Below are 22,238 nucleotides of genomic sequence, written 5' to 3'. Positions count from 1 at the left end.
GGCGATTCGCCTCCTGCTGCTCGTGTAACCGTATTATTTTTGCTCTTTCAAATTTTTTTATTGTTATTTTAGATACTTGCAGAAATATTTAATAGTTTGATGTGAACTCCCTCAAAGCTTTAACACAAAATTATATGTGCGTTTTAAGCTCAGTTCTCTGTAAAAAAAGTTTTCTTTTGGGGTTCCCCCTTTATTTGTTGTACATGGGGCACTAATTAGCGCTACACCACGCCTGAAAGCTGTGTGCTTTCCCGGGCTATTCAGTCACACGGTGACCGCTGGACTGGTAAGATGCGCATTCACTCTCTCTCGTGTAAAAGTCCCTCTTTAGGAGCTTAGAGCTCTATAAATCTGATGAAGGATGTATTATAACCTCATAGTGAAGCTGAATTGCCGTTCTTAATGAGAACACAGCGTAAATAGTGTTTTTAACCCCAGTTTTGTGCCTCATGAGTTTTTGCCTTGTGCAGGAGAGGGAGAGAGAGCGTGAGCCTGTCTGCCTGCGTGCGTGTGTGTTATGCTAACTCTGCCCCATGTTTTGTGCTCAGGTATGTTTTACTAGTAGTTTAAGTGTTTACAACTAGTTTTTAATCCAGAATTTTGATGGATTTAGTCAGTTTAAGTAATTTAGTTCTAAAAATGGCCACTTGTTGCTCATTGTGATTTAATATATGTCTCCATATGTGATAAATATACCCTCTTGTGTAGTGTTCTATATAATTTTATACGGTATCCAAGGTCTCTATCTGGCCAGTTTAAATTAGCTTGAGTTTACATTGTAATGCATTTTATTTACAGTATAAAATATTTACATTTTATTTACTGTATAAAATATTTTCATTTTATCTACAATACAAAATATTAACATTTTATGTACACTGTGTGATATTTACGTGTGTTCTGGTTGTGATATCTCCGCGGCTGGTTTTGTTTATTTCTTCTACCGATCCTCTGTTGTGCTCGATGTGGGGTTGGACTTGGTTGAATTGATGTAAAAAAAAAAAAAAAAAAAAAGGAAAACTGACACAGTCACACGGTGACCGCTGGACTGGAGAGGGAGAGAGAGCGTGAGCCTGTCTGCCTGCGTGCGTGTGTGTTATGCTAACTCTGCCCCATGTTTTGTGCTCAGTTCCAGCAATAAAATCCTGAAGTCTGACTCTCCATTGTGGTGTGGCTGATCTCTGATTGTCCGAACCTGTTTACGTCTGCTACACTCGCGAACACCGCCCGGAAACAAAAGGACATTTTAAAGTCGTGGAGAAACAAATAAGAAGCTGCAGTCGCGGGATTTGGTCAAAATCTTTCCGTCTCGCCCAGAATATCTGATCAAATCAGCCGACTGAGTACAAGGGACCGTCTGTAAAGTGCGGGACTGCGTCAACGTTGGTTTGGACCACGTTGATTTCTACCGGCTGCTGAGACCTCGACGAGAACTAGTTAAGGGGCCGTCTACAAAGTACACTACAGTAAAGTTGCAAGTCGGGTGAAGACCAGCGGGGGAAAAGCACGTTATTAAAACTCAGCCTTATGGGCCACAGAATGTCTGCCGATCACAACATGGAATTAAAGTTTTAGAAAAGAGCTGTATTTACTGCTTTGTTAACAAAAACAACAAATACTAAATACTAAGTTCACCTGCATGATGCACTACAACTCTTATATCAGCATATATAATGTCTGCCAAGCTCTTGTGACAAGGTTATGTGAATTAACTTCAATGACGTTTGAGTGTAGTGAAAAAGTCCCTTAACAGATTTAAGTAAAGCATTAAAAAGCTGTTATGTTCACAGTGGTGGTGATAGGAACCAGACGTTCACCTCTAAAAGCTCCTCGCAGAAGGTTATTCCATGACATGGTTATGAATTCACTGCCTGATTTTTGTGATAAAGTTTTGGTGCTAAATGTATGTTAATCCATTCATTTTAACCCATTCATGGTGGAGGAATACATGAGGGTCTTGAGAGGAAAATCCACAAAGTGTCCACAAAAGAAATTTATTATTTGAACATTTTCCACTATTTTACTGCTTAATAAAAGAAAATGTAAGAATAATTAAACAAATTTTTCTTAACTTTCCATAATACTGTTTACAGGTTGTCTCTTGAGTTTTTATGTCAAAATGCTTAAAATGCCTCAAAACTCATGAAATACTGCTTAGAAAGTGCACATCAAAAAGGCCCAAAGTCATTTTAACATTAATATGACATAATACAGTAACTAACATTACATCAATGATAAGCTTCTGAGTCTATTATCCACTGAGGCCTCATCTTTTCAGAAATTGTCACTAGCTGGCGCTGTGGGTCTTTAACAAATGTGTTTATCACTGCTAGAAAGAACCAAAAGCTTTTCATGTCTTTAAGTATCCCTGTAAAACGCCTAATAAACTCTACACTGTTCAAATCCAATAATTAAATGACTTGCTTTGTATGTGTATCTTCAGCAAAGGAAATGGTGAAATGTGTGAGTAGGTGTAAAAATGTGGAAACATGGAATAATTACTCACTTTATTTTGTACAGAGGAGAACAACAGTAACAAGTAGCAGGTAAAAACAGCTCTCATACCTATAAAAACTGAACAGACTAACTCCTATTCAGCACGTTCACATTTACAGAATAAAACCCTGCAGAACCAGGAGAACTTTCACAGCAGCACCAGTGTGTCCTGTAAACCGTGGTCCAGTCGTGGTCCAGTTAAAGAGCTGCAATGCTGGATGATAAAGAAACTGGCTGGACCAGCAAATTAGGACCTGAGCCATGTTTCTACTTTCATTACTGATTACCATTTAAGGTGGAACAGGAACATTTGAACATGAAATCGAGCATTAAGAAACCAGCTTGAGATGGGTGAAGTGGCCTTGAGTGGATCAGCTTTGGGATATAAAAAAAGAGTAAAAAAAGAATTTTCAGTGTCTTTTCTTTTTTATTTAAAGTCTTTCTCTATGATGAGGGTCATTCCACTGCCCGGTATTCCCTCATGTCAGAGGAACACTCTTTTCCACATCGTCAGATTGATCCACACGTGAAGAGTCTCGTCTTCTGACCCTCTGGACACATCTGTCCATCAGATAAAGCCCCCTCGGCAGAGCAAAGAACCCCAGAATCACACCAAGGATCAGCGCTCCAAACCCAAATCCCAGTGCCCCGGTTTTCAATCCCTGCTGATATTCATCCTTCCACATCCAGCTCTGATGAACATCTGAAGAAAACAGACAAAACAGAGGGGTTGAATGTGATTAGTGCTCTTTAGGAAAGTCTTCAGGTAATGAAAGGTCAGAGTGCTGAGAGATGAAGACTATGGCTCCTAAATCCTGGTGGGCTAGGAATTTCAATATTTGAGCTCTTCTCTCCTTAAAAAGAGAGAAACAAAATACCACTCACAAGATCTCACACCTTTCATAACACCAACTAGGAAATTCCAGTGGAAACTGCACTCAGATGTTCAACTCTACCCCTAAACTAACACACCTTATCCAGGTAATAAAGGCCATCTGGATGTCCAGATCCATGGTGGTGGATCTTCAGGTCCAGGACCTGTTCTAATTGTTTACATTTCACATGTTCACAGTTTACATGAATCTGAAGTGGACAGAGTTTTTGGATTTGATGAAGTTGCAGAAAAGTGTCAGAATGCTAAAAGCATTAGAAGATCACTGCAGAAAAGCTATTTTAAGACTTGCTATTTTAAAGGCAGCTGGGTTTGTATGTATATATTTTACAGATTATGACCAAAATATTCTTCACTGTTTCTTTTCTTTTTTCGTTAAATGTACAACAACAACAACGATTACTGTATATGTGGAGAGGCTAGCCAGAGAGTCTACACAGCACAAAGACCCCAAACAGCAAGACCATCTTTATAAGCCCACCAGAAAAGCACTTACGTTTAACAGTGACCGACACTGTCCGTATGAGAGCCTCTCCATTGTTGACCTCTCTGACCATGTAGACTCCAGAGTCAGCAGGCACCAAGTCTCTCAGCACCATGGAGTTTCCACGCAGTGACACTCTGTCTTCATAGCCCGCCTTACAGAGAACGGAGCGTCCATCCACAGAGCACATCTGGACAGGGGCTACAGATCCTCCGTCAGTCCGGGAGAACGTTAGATTCACTGGATGGAACGTGAGCAGGTCCAAGATGAGGGGATCTCCAGCTGGAACTTCAACAGAAGAGCTGTGAGCTGCAGGAGAGACGAGCGGAGATCTTTGTAATTCCAGTCACACCAGCACCAAACTATGGAAACCATGACGGCAGCGTTTTACAAACACTGTAATCTTTGACCAGCTTAATAAAAAGCAACAAATGATGCGGTCAAACTCATTTAGTTTCTCAGAAATCAGAAATACTTTGTTAAAGGATCTTCTGTTCAGTTATTCATTGTTATGGTTGTTGAGCTGAGATACAGCATCTCCAGAATTTAAAGAGGAATTTCCAACAAAATCAACTATGAACTTTATGAACTGTTACATTCTGACACATCAGTGCTCCCATCACAGTTTCTACTCACTAAAATCCCATGTAATATTTCACCTAAAGAGGAAGAGTGTAATGCCCTAAACACTCACGCCTGGGCTGGAGGTTCTGGAAGCAGATCACTTTTCCGTCACATTTGGTGTGATAAAATCCTCTGGTGGTGTAATTAACCTGAGGAACGGTGAGGCTACTCTGGCCCAGGCGTCTCTCACAGCTGAACTCCAACTCTTCTTTAACTCCACATTTGGCCACTTTCTGTCCATTCCTCTCCCAGGTCTCCACCCCTGAACAGGGCTCTGGACAGGACAGAGTAGCCAGGTCATTCAGAGTCGTCCATGTGGTGTCGATGAAGTTAGCCAGTGTCTGCTGACCTGCTGAAGAAGAACAAGTGTTTACAGTTATAGACAAACTGCATCACAGTCAGTGAGTGTAGATACAGTGGACGTGTTTCTACCTTAATAGCCTTTAATCTCAGTCTGTGCTCCATATATTTACTGTCTAAAGATGAAGATGTGGAAGCAGCTGAGTCCAGCCTCAGTGAGGCAGTGAGGCTGTTTAATGAAAGCAGTGAGGACTCTCACCTGATAGGACTGCAGTCAGGACTGTGAGGACCCAGAAGCTGAAGAGCTGCATGGCTGAGCGGACGCTGGAGACTCAACACAGCCTGCAGATGGAAACACAAGGAACAAACACTGTTAATGACACAAAACTCATCATCTACAAAACATTACAGAGTATCTAAGATACATTTATATACTCTAACAGCCTCTTCAGATCCCTCAGCTCTCTGTTCCTACGTGGGCATCACTGTCTTTGTGTTTGTATATGATCTGTCAGTAAACTGCATTAATACCAGCATTAATATCCATCGTGTACTCACAGTTTGTCCAGTAGCTGTCAGAGGGTGGAGGTTGTAAGAGGTTATAGAGTTCGGCTCCGGCAGGTTCTGATCCTTTCTCTCCAGTTTTATCACAGAAAAAGATGTTGTCAGATGGAGATCCTGTTCTGCACACAGTGAAGACAAACCACAGCTGATCCACCTGAGAAGTGTCTGCACTGCTGGAGGGAAGTTTCCTTTAAAGGGCTCAAACTCGGGAAAGCCGAACATCTCGGAGGGAGGAGCCAAACTCAGGAAAGCCGAAAAACTCGAGAGAGCCGCGCCGTATGGAGGGATGACTCAAACTCAAGAGAGCCACTCTGTTTGGAGGGAGGGCTCAAACTCGAGAGAGCCACTCTATTTGGAGGGAGGGCTCAAACTCGGGAGAGCCGCGCCGTATGGAGGGAGGACTCAAACTCAAGAGAGCCACTCTGTTTGGAGGGAGGACTGAAACTCGAGAGAGCCACCCTGTTTGGAGGGAGGACTGAAACTCGAGAGAGCCGCGCCATTTGGAGGGAGGGCTCAAACTCGGGAGAGCCACTCTGTTTGGAGGGAGGGCTGAAACTCGAGAGAGCCGCGCCGTTTGGAGGGAGGACTCAAACTCGAGAGAGCCACTCTGTTTGGAGGGAGGGCTCAAACTCGGGAGAGCCGCGCTGTTTGGAAGGAGGACTCAAACTCGAGAGAGCCGCGCCGTTTGGAGGGAGGACTCAAACTCGGGAGAGACGCGCCTTTTGGAGGGAGGACTCAAACTCGAGAGAGCCGCGCCGTTTGGAGGGAGGACTCAAACTCGGGAGAGACACTCTGTTTGGAGGGAGGGCTCAAACTCGGGAGAGCCACTCTGTTTGGAGGGAGGGCTGAAACTCGAGAGAGCCGCGCCGTTTGGAGGGAGGACTCAAACTCGAGAGAGCCACTCTGTTTGGAGGGAGGGCTCAAACTCGGGAGAGCCGCGCTGTTTGGAAGGAGGACTCAAACTCGAGAGAGCCGCGCCGTTTGGAGGGAGGACTCAAACTCGGGAGAGACACTCTGTTTGGAGGGAGGGCTCAAACTCGGGAGAGCCGCGCCGTTTGGAGGGAGGACTCAAACTCGAGAGAGCCGCGCCGTTTGGAGGGAGGACTCAAACTCGGGAGAGCCACTCTGTTTGGAGGGAGGGCTCAAACTCGGGAGAGCCGCGCTGTTTGGAGGGAGGACTCAAACTCGAGAGAGCCACTCTGTTTGGAAGGGGGGCCTCAAACTCGAGAGAGCCGCGCCGTTTGGAGGGAGGACTCAAACTCGAGAGACCCACTCTGTTTGGAGGGAGGACTCAAACTCGGGAGAGCCACTCTGTTTGGAGGGAGGGCTGAAACTCGAGAGAGCCGCGCCGTTTGGAGGGAGGACTCAAACTCGAGAGAGCCACTCTGTTTGGAGGGAGGGCTCAAACTCGGGAGAGCCACTCTGTTTGGAGGGAGGGCTCAAACTCGGGAGAGCCACTCTGTTTGGAGGGAGGACTCAAACTCGGGAGAGCCGCGCTGTTTCCGTCCCTATTAAAAATAGCCAAAATACAGCGAGTGGTCAATGTGCCTCTTTAAAGAGCTGTTCACTTTTAGATAATCAGAACTTCCTTCACCGAGATTTTCTTTACTTCACATCCAGACTCAGCAGACTGCTTACAGTATATCAACAAAGATGTCATAAAATTAGACACTTTGTCATTATTGCTTCACTGTTGGTCACATGGTTTGAGATGTATATAAAAAGATGCTGTGGCCACTGACGAGACTGAAACAAAGCAGAATACCATCCCTCTTTTCATCTTGTGTTTTTTAACTATATAAACGTTTTACAAAGCATCTGTAAATAAAACAGAGAAATAAATAATAATTAAAATAATAAAACTGAAGTCCTTCACAGCTTTAAATGAAAAAATCAGCTTACAGTGGTATAAAATTTAAAATAATTCAGAGCTTATTGCACTGTTTAATCTAATGGAATATTTAATAATCTATTACCTGTACTGGTCTGTCTCACTGTTCATACAGACACAAAATGTGTACAAATTCAGAAATGTTTTCTAGGTTCGTTAGAAATTTGCTTGTACTTTGAGGCTCTGTAGCAGAAAGCATTTGAACGGAATTCTTCAACTTACAATGTGGACTACAGACTGCATGCCTCAAACCTTCAGATTCAGCTGGACTTGTGAATCAGTTTGACTGATTCATTATAAAACCTTCTTCAAAAGAACCACTTTCATTGTCCTATATGAACAGTAATATTAAGATATTAAAATAAACACCTGTCATCTGTGTACTGCATTTATTAATGCCAGCATTAACTCCTGAATGATAGTTCTTTAGCTCAGGGGTGAAACTGGACTTTACACTCTAAACCATCGCACCAGTGCATCGCTTTGTTTACAGCTTTCACGTTCCTTATAATGTCCTTAAACCATAAAGTCGCTATTCTAATCCGTATTTATCAGATGTGTTGAATTCAGATCATCTGTTCTCTGTCTTGGACTTCATTGTGCTCTGTTTACTCCACTGTCATAGAGCTGTAAACAGACCGTCTGCACGGCTTCCAGCACTGAAGTGTTTCAAATGCTGTTAAGCTGCTTTTTAGCAAAAAATACTAAATTAACCATTAATCATTTATCATGATAGTACCACTTAAAGAAAACCTGCTTCACAAACCAAAGAGAAGGTGAAATACAATGAAGATAAAGTAGTGACAGCGCAGTTCTTACCAGTAGAGGTCAGTAACAGGACACAGAGAGCAGAACTGCAGGACTGCATTACTGACCCACACACACACACACACACACACACACACACACACTCTCCTCAGTCAGTACTGATGGTGTGAGATCACTGTTAATACAGGAGACCAGTTTCCATCATGCTGTGCCCTAAACTGTGGTTCCCAAAGCTGGTCCTGGAGCCCAGTCCAATGATCTCAGACAGGTCTAACATGTCCTTCTTTCATTTGCCGTAGATGCAAACAGCATCTATAAATGGAAACAGTTTGGACGTATTTAGCAATCAAATCTCTCCACAAGAATTCTGACCTGAAAATGCAACACTTTTAATAATTGCTACAATATGGTTAGAAGAAAAAACTTTTTCAAGTGAAAGAAAGAAAGCATATTAAACAGAGTTGCAAGACTGACTGACCTACAGACACAAAACACACTCTAATCGCTGGAATAAAGTCAGTCTGTAAGCTATACAGTTTCATATATTAACACGTTTCCCACAATACACCAGCGTCTTTCTATGAATGGCTTCCATAATCAAGATGTTTTGCAACTGTTCTCAGTTACGGTAGGTGGACATGAGCATTCATGAGTCTGTCTCCACACATTTTACAGCAAGACAATCACAGAGCAGAAGGGTAATGCTAATACTAATGTTAGGGCCTACCAAAAACACAACTAGACTGCTAAATCAGAGGAATGAGATATATCAATTTAACAATGTATGTGGTCTAACTGAGATACATACAACAATTAGGATTGTATTGTGTATTTTTGGGACATTGTACTCATTTGCAAGCTTGTGTTACGAAGACAAGAATGAAAAAGCTACTTTAGGAGGAGGAGGACATATCTGAGCAGGTTACGACTAAGAGGTAAACTGAGTTACAGCAAGTATGTTATTACTCTAGACCTGAGAAATTTCTTGTAATTCTTATCATCATGACTGAAAGGCCTTCAGTCCCTCTGAGTGCGGGGGTAACTCATCATAAAAGCCAAAATAACTTGGTAAAAGCCAGCACTGCCCCTTCTGTTGAGGAGATGTCCGTTCACACAACTGAATCTCCCACAGAAGCACTGGAGTAAAAGCACAAAACACTTATATTTTTTTGTAGCAGTGCTGTCTGATATTTTGGTCTGCAAGTTTCAGAACTGCTCTAATAATGTTCTACAGGTAACCAGTACTCAGGAATCAAAGTGAGCTTTCAGAACTAAATTCAATAGCAGCAGAAAAGAGTCTTTACGTTAGTAAAGCACATCAATTACAGAAACGATTCAAGAGTTAAACAGAGAAATGGACAGCTGGATTTTTCACACAGGTACTGATTAGTGGTCTCTGAGACCCCCTGGACATTATTGGGGGTAACAGTCTCTATGTTTCTGGACTGGGGTCACTTTGTCCATTTTTTAAATCTTTCATCTGGAGCTGCTGAATTTCTCTCTTCAGCCGCACAATCACCACCACTGATACTGCACACATGACTAGGAGAACAGTAATCAGGGTAAAACTCCACGCTGGTACAGCAGCTCCCTTATGCACATCCGGGTGGTCACCTACAAAACAAACAAACAGGCCTGCAATACAGTGAGTTTTAACACCATCATTAAAGCTCAGCAGCAGAATCTTGTAAATTCTGATTGGACAGACAAAAATCACGCAATGCATGTTTCATCACTTCTACCTGCAGACCCCACGGTCACTGTGTAGGTGTGAATGACCTCATCTGTCCTTTCGTCCATTACAGTATAAACTCCACTATCAGATGGAGTCAGTCCTCTCAGCTCAAGAGCAGCCGACACTCTTTCTTTATATTCTTCTTTACATTGTGCTGAGTGTCCATTCACTGTACAGATCTGAAGACTGGATGGTCCAGCTGCATCTGTGCTGTTATAAAGGACCTCCACTGGATCTGATATGTCCAATTCCAGCACCAAAGACTCTCCAGGCTCTATTTGAACTGTGGTGTTTAATGCTGAGGAGCAAAAACAAATCTGATATAAAAATCAGCCTCTAAATCACTGGAGTTCTGTCAGTAACGGTCAATTGAAAAAACACATGGAGACTTACGTTCAATCAGAAGCTGAAAATCACAGACGTCTTTACCATCACAGTCACTCGTGTACCAGCCTCTCTTAGTGAAATCAACGTCAGTGATGGTGAGAGAGAGATCTCCCTTCAGGTACTGATCATGGCTCATCTGATATCCCTCCTTCACTGATCTACATGAAGTCTGATCACACTCAGCCAGAACATCAGTGGGTTTATGGAACACAGTCCACCTGACCAAACCAGCACATCTCTCAGAGCAGGGTAGAGTAGCAGAGTCATGAACATTAAACTTCACTGGAGCACCAGCTGATACAGACCCTGAAAGAGAGAATCAAACAAAAAGATAAATATAAATGATGAATAATGAACTTCCTCCTCTACACTTTACATACTATTCCAGAGGTGGCAAAACTCAGTTATTAAGGAAAAGTTTCTAGTAACACAGTTAGGTAAAACTTAAAATATGACTCAGGTAGTATAAAAGTGCATGTTTTTAAAAGCACTTAAAGTAAAAAAAAAGTATTTAAAAATAATCTTTAGTCGATTTTTTAAAAAAAGGAAATCTTTTTATTGAGAGATAAAGACAAATTTCCATGAAACTGAGCGCACATAATGGTTTATACTAGAACTGCATACATCATTCACAAACATCTGCTTGTCTAAAGCAGCCAAACCCATTTACATGTTTGATTTCCTTTACAAGTACGCTGATGGAATCTGCTTAGAAAGATAGAAAGAAACTATTCATTTAGCTAATCAATACTGAACCCCAGAACAAATAATCCCTTTAAGTAAGGCCAGGGTTGGAGTGGAGCTTGTTTCAGACCAGGAGTTACATGATGCAGACCAGCCCACTTTAAACTTTACGCCCACCTGCCCACACAAACAAAATGTCCTAATGTCCTGCAGTGTCATTACATCAGGCTTTAGGCTGTTCCTACCATCAGCCCAGTCATCTGTCTACATATTCCAGCAGTGTCACCCTGATACAAAACAATAGCAACCAATCAGAGAGCTGAATTTACACAAGCACACCCAGCACTGCAGCACCTTCACTACAAATCACGCTCACCACAAACACTTCTACACAGACAAAACGACAAAACTAGGGTAAAATCAGACAATGGAGTTAAAGATGTATACATCTAAAACCTGATAATTATTGAGGCCAAAAACACACATTACTGCCGCAGTGGAAGACATGAAAGTTAAATCAAACAGCTGATGTGCGATGATGATGAAAACCAACACATCAATCTTAAAAACATAAACCTAATCACTGTGGACTAAAGGCTACTGCCACAGCAGGCATCAAACATGTTTATAGTCTGTTAATGTCTTACCTGTGATGACTCAATACGCTGAAGTAATGTTAGATGTTTGTTTTGAGCTGATAATAAACTGAAGGATTGAAGCAGGTGTGATGAAGTCTGTAGAGCTGCCTGTTGTCAGTTTGGATAATACTGTGGCTAGAATCACTCAGTCGCACTAATCTCTCGAGGCTGAAGTCATCTTATTCAAATTTCTGTTTCACTTTGAGTTCTGAACATAACTACTACATGACTTAAGCTTAAATAAAGCTGTTTCTTCTGTACGAGTCTCATTAACAATCAGTAATCCAGGCCTGTGTCACTTGAGGTGGGCGTGGCTGGTTTAACACCCACATTACTACAGATATACAATTGGATGTTCACAGGTTCACTCCGCTCCTCCTACCCCTCCCTCATTTCACATCCAGTAGAATTCTGAAATGCCCTGATTAAAAGCCTGATTTAAAAATGCATAAATCAATAAATAAATGTATTGATAAACCTAAAGTAACAAGCCTGTTTTGAAAAATTTCTTTTGAAAATTTTACAGAGTTTCTTTTGAAATATAGTGACTAAAAATAAAAAGTATCACATTAAGTGACAGAAATACTCTAAACCTAAAAAAAAATGACTTGAACACAGAAACAAAGTACTTGTGTATGTATTGGCCAGGACTCAACATCATGTGTTTGTTACAATAATCTTTGAGTTTTAATTAATAAGTTAATCTATGAGTCTTAGTCCGGAAAAGGATGGCATGCCCACTCCAGGTAAGGGGAAAGGACCTGCCCCAGGTGGAGGAGTTTCAGTATCTCGGGGTCGTGTTCATGAGTGATGGGAAGAGGGATGGTGAGATCGGCCGCAGGCTGGGACAGGCGGCAGCAGTAATGCGGTCACTGTAGTGGTGAAGAGGAGCTGAGCCATAAGGCAAAGCTCTCTGTTTACCGGTAATGACCGAAAGAATGAGTTTGCGAATACAAGCGGCGGAAATGAGCCTCTTCGCAGGGTGGCAGCTACACTCTATTTGATAGGGTGAGGAGCTCGGCCATGCGGGAGGAGCCAGCTGAGGGGAGCCAGCTGAGGTGGTTCGGGCATCTGATTTGCCCCCTGGACACCTCCCGATGGGGGTGTACCAGGCACGGCCTACTGGGATAAGGCCCCGGGGTCGTCCTAGGACCCACTGGAGGGATTACATCTCCAAGTTGGCCTGGGAGTGGCTTGGGGTCCCTGGGAATGGGCTGGGGGAAGTTGTGGGGGACAGGGTCATCTGGGATTCTCTGCTCTCTGAACTGTTACTGCGAGCCTGTCTGGACTAGCTGTCAATGACGATGATGATGATCTATGAGTTAATATTATTGATATAAATTATTTTGACATCATTGCTTACAGAAAATCTGATTACTGACAAACAGGTAAAAAGACCAATAAGATCCTATGTACCTTTACCAGTAGTGGTCAGTAAGATCAGGACACAGAGAGCAGAACTGCAGGACTTCATGACTGACCTACACAAACAGACACACACCATCAGTACTGACCAGGAGAGGAGAGGAGAGAGAGAAAGAGAGAACAGAACTGACCTACAGACACACTTTTTAAAAATGCTTTAATTCAGCCACCTGTCACTGCAATACAACATGGAACATGTTCAGAGAAGATGGACAGGATTGTTTTCTTTAGCTTTTGTAGCTGAAAGACTTTGTTTTAAAGTTGCCCAGTGTATCAGCCTCATACCGTATTCTGTGTGCCTTACTGAGGAGTATTGTTCCAGGGTTGAAGCTGGGACTCGCTGCACTAATATTACAGTAATAATAATTAAAGAATAACTGAAGTAAATACAGCTGTATGCAAAAGTTTGTGCTCCTCTGGTGTGAGAGAATGAACCAGAATGAAATGAAGTGTAAACATCAGACGTCAGAATTTTACTCTGAAACCATGAATTCACAAATTTATGCAATTCAGCTTCACATCCTCTATATATTACCTTGTAGCCTCAATATATTAATTTGTGGCCACACCTTTTTAAAAATGAATCATAATGCCTCCTTAGTGGCTTCATAGTTTGGCCTATCCCAGTTTGGAAACCACTGCCCTACAAGTTCTACTAGAGAACCACAAATAGCCCAGGGCATCTGCAGAAGAGACTCTGAAGCTGTTCTGAAGGGAATTGGTGTTTCTCCATGCCTAGCTCTTTAAATATTAATCCGTTCTCCCTGTATGTTCTATCGTCTCATAGCCTTCACTCTGGAAACTCTGGTTACTCACTCTGGGGAAGTTGCAACATCTTATTCCTCCCATGCAACATGTATATCCACTCATACTGCATATCCAGACTTTCCGCGTCTCATTATTGTGTGTCTGAATTAGTGTGTCCGCATGACTATTATTAGTTTTTTATTATTAGTTGTATGTGTATAAGTGTGTGTGGGGGGGTGAATGAGCCTCAAAAATCATCAGGGTTGAGGGCAAGACAGTCAGAATCAGAATCACACTTTATTGTCCAGGTGTGCTACACATACAAGGAATTTGGATTTGGAATTTGGAGCCTATCCCAGCGGTCATTGGGTGGAAGGCAGGATACACCTTTGACAGGTCGCCAGTCCATCGCAGGGCAAGCTGGAATATTGTTTATGTGTAATGTTTTAACTGATCAGAGAGAGATGGCTTGTGGGAAGAAGCCCCTTTGTAGCTTGGAGGTCCTGATCCTCATCTGGCAGTTAAAAACCTCACTAAGTCAATAAATAATGCTATAACATTATATAAATAAATAACACCGTGGCATTACTGTAAACCAAGGCATATTATCAGAGTGCTATGCTTATCTTCACTTTATATCTTACGATTATATTTAATGTATTTTTCACGTGTTGCAACTGTGCGTGATCTACAGTATGTTCTCAGGATTGGGGTCAGCTGCAACATCTGACTTCTTTTTTCCAGATAAATATTGTGAATGATGTGTATGTAATCATCTGTAAATGATAATCCACAGAGAGAAGTAAGTTTAATACATATAAATATGATTAAACTGGTCCACAGAGTCTCTGAGTAACAGAGAGAACCACAGTGCTGTGACCGTCTCCAGATCTGAATCAGCTTATATTATTCTATATTCTGTAGAAACTCCCAGATATGAAACTAAAGCCTGAAACTATGTGAGAGATGTTTTAACCTGGCAGCACACATAAAAATAGCCAACATCTGTCTGAGAGAAACAGGGAGATAGACACAGAGAGAGAGACAGACAGACAAGACAGAGAAAGAGACAAACAGAGAGACATTTACAGCATTTGGCTGACGCTCTTATCCAGAGCGACTTACAGTTTGATCATTTTACACAGGAAGGCCAAGGTGGTGTTAGGAGTCTTGCCCAAGGACTCTTATTTGTATAGTGTAGGGTGTTTACCCAGGTGGGGGATTGAACCCCAGTCTACAGTGTAGAAGGCAGAGGTGTTACCCACTACACTAACCAACCACAGAGACAGACGGACAGACAGACAGAGAGAGAAACAGAGAGAGCATAAACTGAAACACATGGAAACCAACGTAATCTGGCTGTTTGAGTACTCACTGTGCTTTAGGGCTGAGTTGGTTTGTCTTCTAAAGACATCAGGAAAAAAACTTTGACTTTACACCTCTGAGCTACTCAGGTGTTGTAAATCTCTTAGTTTATCACTAGTAAACATCAAATTAAATAATGTTGAAAAGAATAAACTGCCTAACTCCCTCTGTTCTGTTCACATTCAATCCTCCTTTTCTTCCTTTGCTTGATTCCTCCACCTTCTTCTGAGAATAGGAACAGTAGGAGTCAGGGAGTCAGTGAGTCAAGATCATTTGTCTTAGCTCATCAACATCAAGATCAGCGTAAGAGAGAAGAGCGCAAAACAGATATTAAAGTCATGGATTTTACTGTGTTAAATACTGACCTGCTGTAAACTGGTGTTCATATTAAACACTGGGATATTTAAGCAATAGAACCCCGGAGGGAGCGTGTTATTGCGAAATAACATCACGGTGGCCGTAGATCATCACAGCCGTGATGTTATTGGTGATAACTCACTCCTGGAGTGCTCTACTGCTTTAATACAGCAGTTAAATAAATACAGTAAGAAATGAATAAACTGGGCCATGAACGCAGCTTTAATATGTTTTAATGTTCAGTTTCTCCCTTATGAAACAATAATATAGGGCAATATGTTGAAAAATATAGTGCAATATATTAAATAATACATTTCCATATATGGGAAACTAGTGCATATATTCTCCAATATACTGTAATATATGCTTGCATCATATATGTCTATATCGAAACATATAAAATGTATTGCAAATAAAGACAGAGTGCACTACAATTTTACATATATTCATTTTATTGAAACTATATCTCTTATCTTGCTCCTTCATGAATTTTCATAGGTCAAGTTTACATAAAGCTGGACAGATATTCATGAACAGTAATTAAATTTTGTTTAAAAAGCTTCCTCTAAATTATAGTTCCTTAATGACCTGCTTGTTGCTACGTCAGAGTAATGAATGAAGCCTCATGTTTTTGAAGTTCGGGCTGAGCCACACAACTGCTGCAATATCAGGTTCAGCTTAGTTTGGTCAGTTTCTCCAGATCAGTATTAATGTTGTTTTGTTCCAGCCGGTCTGTGAAGCTTCTTACAGCCCGTTTAGTTTGGCGAATGTTGTTGGGTTCATTTCTGGCTGATTCCAGGTTGTTCAGCTGTTCTTCTGTCACAGCTGCCGAATGAAAAGCTGCTCAGTGGTGACGACAGTTTGGTAATTTAGTGTCATCTCATCTTCAGAGTTGGACCAAATCGGCTGTTGGTCAAAAGTGATCTTAAAAAGTGTCCATCTTTGATTGTGCAAAGTAAGAAGTAAAAATGTCATTATATTTGATCATTACTGCCCAGCAATTACAATAAGTGGTGTCCTCCCCAGCCCCCTTCCTTTTTCAGTAAGGGATCATTTGTCTGTAGCTTTTATAGTATTGCTGTGAGGAAGACTCTCCAGAGTCTTGATTAGAATCCATATTCCCGTTTAATCCAAAAACACAAAAAACAGAGTCAGAGTCAAAAACAGTCCAAAGGTCAAAACACTAGAAAAATCCCAAACCAGCAAAAGCACCAAAAGGAGACCCAGAAGTAGAGTCAAAGAGTACAGAAACAGGGCCAAAGCAATCCAAAAACAACCAATGAGGAGACAAGGCTTGGTATGCAGATAGACTGGCAATACCTCACACTGAGTCAGTGTACTGAAGGTCCTTAAACAGTCAGGTGAAATGAGCTGCAGGCGAGGGGTCAGGATGCAGTGCGGGAGAATGTCAGTACTCGGGTGAGGCTGACTTCTGGTGGCGAGGATGGGTATCACACCTGACAATTGCACTGACCACAAAATTACACGGGAGAACCTGAATCTGCACAATAAGCTAGTATGAAGCTGATGCTCTGTATTTTAAGTCAGTGAAAGCAGGTTAGACTTCTCCTCTACATACACACTACTGCACAACACAACAAATACCTTTCTATGGAATCTAACTCGCTGGCCACTTTATAAGAAACACTTACCTGGTGCTTCCATTAACCAGCCACTTTATTAGAAACATTCTGGGAGTCCTTCATGAGAACAAGGTCTGAGGAATGCGTGACAAAGAAAATTAGACATTTATACTTAAAAGTAAAAACAGAATAAGAGAGCTGATCATAAAGAGCCAATCTGAAAGGTCAATATGTACAGTGTGAGGAAACATGAAACTTTAGAAGAATAAAACTTGTTAAAAGGCCTTTTATTTTGAAATGAAGTTTAAGTGAAGAAAAAGTATACAAAGAAATACAAAAATACAAATAGAATATTAGAAATAGAAATGCAAATAGAAAGTGCAGAAACTTGAAAACTTAAATACAGTAAGGAAGTACCTCAACTGTCAGGATTCACCACTGGTTCCCCAACAGCTGAGAAACATGAGGAAGCAAACTAAAACAATCAGTGGCCTCCAAAATATCAAAAATGAGTAAAAAAATAACGTTAGTATACAGCTAAAGTCTGACTGTACACACAGTTAAGTCATACATATTGAATGTTGATGAAGTTATTGCTATTTTAGCTGTCTACCTGCGTTTTCACCACCCCACCCTACCCCCAATTTTAAGAGATCAGAAGTAATTGGACAGTTGGCTGTTTAGCTGTTCCATGGCCAGATGTATGTTACTCCATTATTATCTTACTAGTAGTCAGATTAAATGTCTGGACTTCAGGTGAGGCATCTGCATTTAAAACCTATTGCTGTTAACTCTCGATATGAAGTCTAAATAGCTTCGCTGCCTGAAAAATCACAACAAGCCATCAGAGAGGTAGTGAAAACATCAGTGTGTCCAACTGAACTATTTTAAAGAAAGAACACACTGGTCAGCTCAGAAACATGAAGGCCCAGAAAATGATAGAAAAAACCTATGGTGGATGACAGAAGAATGCTTTACCTAAGTGACCAAGTTAGAGTTGCACAAAAACATCTAAAAAATACTGTACAAAGACAGCATGATGGATTCTACAGTGTATACAGCTACATTATCTGCTCACATTTAGTCACATGCTTCAACACCGCTTCACAGTGCAGATGGACAATGACCTGATGCATACTGCAATAACAGACCAAGAGTTTTAATGCAAATAAGAGGAATTTTCTGCATTGGCCTAATCAGTCACCTGACCCCGATCCAATCAAGCATGATTTTCACATATTGTGTGTCACTGAAGATAAAATGGCCCAGGAACATGCAGTAACCGAAGCGTGCTGCAGTAAAGGTCTGATGGAGCATCACTGGTGAAGAAACCCAGCATCTCTTGACATGCATCCAGACTTCAGGAAGTTACTCACTGCAAAGGATTTGCAGCTGAGTATTAAAACAGACAATTAAATATGATTGTCAGTTTGTCCAATTACTTCTGATCTCATAAAAAGGGAGGACTAGGTGTGAAAATGATTGTAATTCCTACACAAATACCCACACATTACAGCTGAATGTCTGCAAATTTATTATTTAATTTCGATATGTTGAGCTGGACACCTAGAATAACCACTACTCTGTCAACATGCAAATATTTATGGACCTAACTGTACAGCAGCACATCCATGAAGTGCAGCCCCTTTTTATTAAACAGTCCCAAAACACTTCTAGTGTTGAGCCCCACAAAGTGCTAAGGCTGAAGGACAAGAGCAAATGCTGAGGTATGACGGCATTTAGTGTAAGACGCAGAGATGATTTGTGCGCTTTTTTGCCGTCTGTTGAAATTCAGGGCCCAATAGCAGCTACAGTTCAGTAAAAGGGCTCCTGCTGGAGAGCTGCACAGCTGGAGAGTTGGTCAAAAACTAAATGACTAAAAAATTCAAAGAACAGAAAATTATTACACAAAGAAATCTCACAGGTAAATGTAAACATGCAAAACTTCACTGAGTTTTGCTTGTAAACGAATGATCTGATCTGGTTGGCAGATCAGGTCTATTCAAAGTATCAATTTTTCAAATATATTCAGAAAATATCAATTTGAACTGGCACTGAAAAATACTCATTCTAAATATTTTTTTCCAATTTTTCTAAGAAATCTTCGCTACATCAGCAACGTCACTTTTGCCAAAAATGTGGCACATTAGCTAACTACTACAAAACAACTGGGAGAGCCCCATGATGCCTCATCGGCTGCAACTGCTTAACTAACTGCAGTATCATGGCCCTGTAGAGACGGGAGCTGCTAATAAACGTTTTGTCGTCGAAATGCAACACATAGTTTAGGTCTGTCAAAAATCAATCAACCATTTTACATCTGTAGTCAAAAAGATACATAATTATTTATCAGTAAATTGTAGTAGATCATTTAAACCATGAGATATTACTTTAAGGGAGGTCCAATGAAAATAATGTATCTAAATGATCAATAAAAGGGCTCCAAGTGTTATAAAATCTTTGGATGGAACCCGACTTAACGCTTCTAATCCTCTCCATTTTCACCACATTGCACAATTCTAAGCTCCACATAGAGTGAGAATGGGGGGGGATAGGAGATTTCCACTTTAAAAGTATAAGTTTCCTAGGAAGGAGAGTGGCCACAACAAACACAATCTACCTCCACAGATCTCAAAGTGGGTGGTTCGGGAATAGCCCGAAATAGCCGTGAATTTGTCTATTGTGGAAAGAGCAAAGATTAGAAATAAACAGGAGCAACTCATCAGTGTACAGCATAACCTTCTGTTGTGTGTTATATCAAGTAATGCCTGTGATGTTAACATTATCACAAAGAGCTAGAGAAACGGGTTCAATGGCCAGGGCAAACAATAAAGGACTTAAAGGACATCCTTGTCCTTTAAGGAAAAAAATCTGATTAAATGTTATTGGTCCTAATCACCGCCACAGGAGAGTTGTACAACAAGCGCACCCATACCCATGACATGAATGAACTACCAAAACTGAATCTTTTCAACGTGTAGAAAAGAGAATCCCACTCCACCCTGTCGAAAGCCATTTCAGTATCCATTGAATTGGAATTGGAAGGGGTTATGTTAAACAAACGCATCAGGTTGAAAAAGAGATGCCTGTTCTTGATAAATCCAGTTTGATCTGGAGATATCACTGAAGGTAGTGCATCATCATCACTTATTTGTACAGCGCCTTTCCCATGCTCAAGGATGCTTTACAATCAAAGAACATCAACACAAAAGGCAATACAGGTAAACTTTCAAGCAGAAACGGAACAACGAAAACACAGTGAGAACAAGTGCGTCTTTAACAGAGATTTGAATGAAGACCGAGAGGTTGCATCCCAAATAGACTGTGGGAGAGTATTTCATAACTTGAGAGCTACTACATTACATGATCGACCACCCACAGAAATCAATTTAAATCTAGGAACATGAAGAAGTACTAGATTTTGTGATCTCAAAGTGCGGGATGAGACATAAAGATGAAGAAGCTCTGTCAAGTATTGAGGAGCCAGGCTGTGCAGAGCTTTATATGTTACAAGGAGAACTTTGTACTGAATGCAAGATGTAATGGGCAACCAGTGAAGACTCTGAAGGACAGGGGTGATGTGGTCATTCTTTTTTTGAAAATTTAGCGATCCTAGCAGTGGAATTTTGAACATACTGCAACTTAGGGAGGGTTTTGACAGGGAGGCCAGAAAAGAGAAAATTGCAGTCGTCCAGCCGTGATATCGCTAACGCACAAGCATTTCTGCATCGGCTTGACTGAGAAATGATCGGAGATGAGAAATATTGCAAAAATGGAAAACTGCTGTCTTAACAGAATTGATATGGGTGTCAAAAGAGAGTGTAGGGTCCAAGAAACCTCCCCACATTCGCAACCTTGGAGTTGTTACTAGAATCCCATCGATACTGATGCCAAGCTGGATTTCAGTGACTTTGAGCCAATTGAAAGCAACTCAGTTTTGCCAGGATTCAGTTTTAAAAAGTTTAAAAGTCATCCATGAGTTTATATCATGGATACAATCAGATAGAGCAAGTGGTGGTGGAATTTCTGTTCTTCAGTCTTAACTGAAATTGCGATGACAATAAAGCAGATAAGATCTGAGACTGAAGAATTTTCTGTAATACGGCCCTAGGACCTGAATGTGTAGAAAATTACTTAAAACAGAATTGCAGATTTATTCTGAGAGGATGAAGGTCAGCATGGAGCTTCGTCCGAGACACAAGAAACTCCAGATTTTTTCAATCTGAGAGTAACACATCATTGGTCCTCAGAACAATTCTTTCAAGTATAAAAATTAGCAGCTATTGAAGTTCAAGCATTTAACAGAAATATAAAAATGTAGCAGCAATTGGAGGTACCAGAAGTATAAAGACTTCTAAGCAGCCTATTTTTCAGAGCTTTGGCTGGTATTCTATGCTATGGGAACAGCCCCTTCCTCTTCCTTAGCTTCATTCCTGCCAGATGTGTGCCTCTGGCAACAATTACCCATTAGACGACGCATCCGTGGCACTGTTAAAATTCCCAGAATCACACCAGGAATTCCAAAAACGACCACTCCAATTCCCAATCCATTATGATATCCATCTTCAAGTCCCTTCTGATATGCATGTTTCTCCATCCTGCTCTGCTGTTCATCTAAAGACAACAGATTACACAAAGAAGTTAGATGTGATTAATGCTCTTTAGTCTTCAGGTACTACGCAAACTATTAAAGCGCAGAAATCGCACTTTATCAACATTGGCTCCACGAGACGTTTGTTCTGAGATCTCTCCTTGACTGTGATTGTTCCTAATCACCACCTTGTCTGTTCTGAGACTTCCCCCTGGCTGTGATTGGCCCCAGTCATCACCTTGTTTGTTCTGAGACTTCCCCCTGATTATGACTGGTCCTAATCACCACATCCTTTGTTGTGTAATTGGTCCAAATCACCACCTTGTTTGTTCTGAGACCTCCCCCTGACTGTGATTGGTCCTAATAATCATGTCGTTTATTCTGTGATTGGTCCTAATCACTGCCTCATTTGTTATGAGACCTCCCCCTGACTATTAGTGTCCTAGTCACCACCTCCTTTGTTTTGAGATCTCCCCCTAATTGGGATTGGTCCTAATCACCATGTCATATGTTTTGAAAGCTCAATGCGTTTGATGGTAGTTGGATTTAATACTTTCATTGTTTCTATTGTCAGGTTTAATTTAGTTCAGTTTACCACCACCGGTGCATCTGTTAAAAATAAATAAATAAATAAAAAAAATCACAGCAAAGTAGCAAAATACTGCATAAACTGATAAAACACAATTTATTCTTCAGAGGAAAAAACA

At 41.1% G+C, this 22,238-nt stretch overlaps 3 protein-coding genes and 1 long non-coding RNA gene across 9 annotated transcripts in view; 1 reads left to right on the top strand and 3 right to left on the bottom strand.

The window, feature by feature from the left end:
* Window positions 1–5: 5 nt before the first annotated feature.
* On the top strand, window positions 6–1,587 carry LOC119261792. Its single transcript, XR_005129197.1, has 2 exons — window positions 6–286; window positions 471–1,587. It is a non-coding gene; the product is annotated as an uncharacterized LOC119261792 (long non-coding RNA).
* A 903-nt stretch (window positions 1,588–2,490) lies between these two features.
* LOC119261782 overlaps window positions 2,491–22,238 on the bottom strand; it is a 371,675-nt gene continuing 351,927 nt past the window's right edge. The window contains exons 1-5 of one of the 4 annotated variants that reach the window (XM_037531516.1): window positions 5,355–5,644; window positions 5,056–5,138; window positions 4,567–4,845; window positions 3,885–4,181; window positions 2,491–3,199 (exon numbers count right to left, since the gene is read on the bottom strand). In XM_037531516.1, coding sequence (XP_037387413.1) covers window positions 2,976–3,199; window positions 3,885–4,181; window positions 4,567–4,845; window positions 5,056–5,107 — 852 coding nt within the window. In that variant the 5' untranslated portion in view covers window positions 5,108–5,138; window positions 5,355–5,644 and the 3' untranslated portion in view covers window positions 2,491–2,975. Of the gene's footprint in view, window positions 3,200–3,884; window positions 4,182–4,566; window positions 4,849–5,055; window positions 5,139–5,354; window positions 5,645–22,238 lie in introns of those variants that run through there. The other 3 variants (XM_037531514.1, XM_037531515.1, XM_037531517.1) reach the window with 3 other exon arrangements.
* Window positions 8,388–15,205, bottom strand: LOC108412295. Its single transcript, XM_017684268.2, has 5 exons — window positions 15,011–15,205; window positions 12,880–12,944; window positions 10,148–10,447; window positions 9,762–10,052; window positions 8,388–9,633 (listed from the first exon to the last, which is right to left on the bottom strand). Exons 2-5 carry the CDS (start codon window positions 12,935–12,937, stop codon window positions 9,452–9,454), a joined length of 831 nt encoding a protein of 276 aa, XP_017539757.1. The 5' UTR covers window positions 12,938–12,944; window positions 15,011–15,205; the 3' UTR covers window positions 8,388–9,451.
* The window catches only part of LOC108412285, a 31,732-nt gene continuing 26,746 nt past the window's right edge, over window positions 17,253–22,238 (bottom strand). For 2 of the 3 annotated variants that reach the window (XM_037531499.1, XM_037531501.1), the window contains one exon: window positions 21,075–21,554. In XM_037531499.1, the coding sequence (XP_037387396.1) occupies window positions 21,331–21,554 (224 nt within the window). In that variant the 3' untranslated portion in view covers window positions 21,075–21,330. Of the gene's footprint in view, window positions 18,316–21,074; window positions 21,555–22,238 lie in introns of those variants that run through there. The other variant, XM_037531500.1, reaches the window with a different exon arrangement.

The sequence above is a fragment of the Pygocentrus nattereri genome, chromosome 20 (assembly GCF_015220715.1).
Source record: "Pygocentrus nattereri isolate fPygNat1 chromosome 20, fPygNat1.pri, whole genome shotgun sequence".
NCBI lineage: Eukaryota > Metazoa > Chordata > Actinopteri > Characiformes > Serrasalmidae > Pygocentrus > Pygocentrus nattereri.
The sequence above is the reverse complement of the archived record's forward strand: the minus strand, read 5'-3'. Positions and strand labels throughout refer to the sequence as shown.

Bases quoted from the DNA above. Each gene is read 5' to 3' on its own strand.
- LOC108412295 (XM_017684268.2), bottom strand. From the start codon at position 12,937: ATGAAGTCCTGCAGTTCTGCTCTCTGTGTCCTGATCTTACTGACCACT. The intron at 10,448-12,879 runs GTACATAGGATC...TCTCTCTTTCAG, and splicing joins ACTGACCACTACTGGTAAAG to GGTCTGTATCAGCTGGTGCT. The intron at 10,053-10,147 runs GTAAGTCTCCAT...TTTGCTCCTCAG, and splicing joins TTTTCAGCTTCTGATTGAAC to CATTAAACACCACAGTTCAA.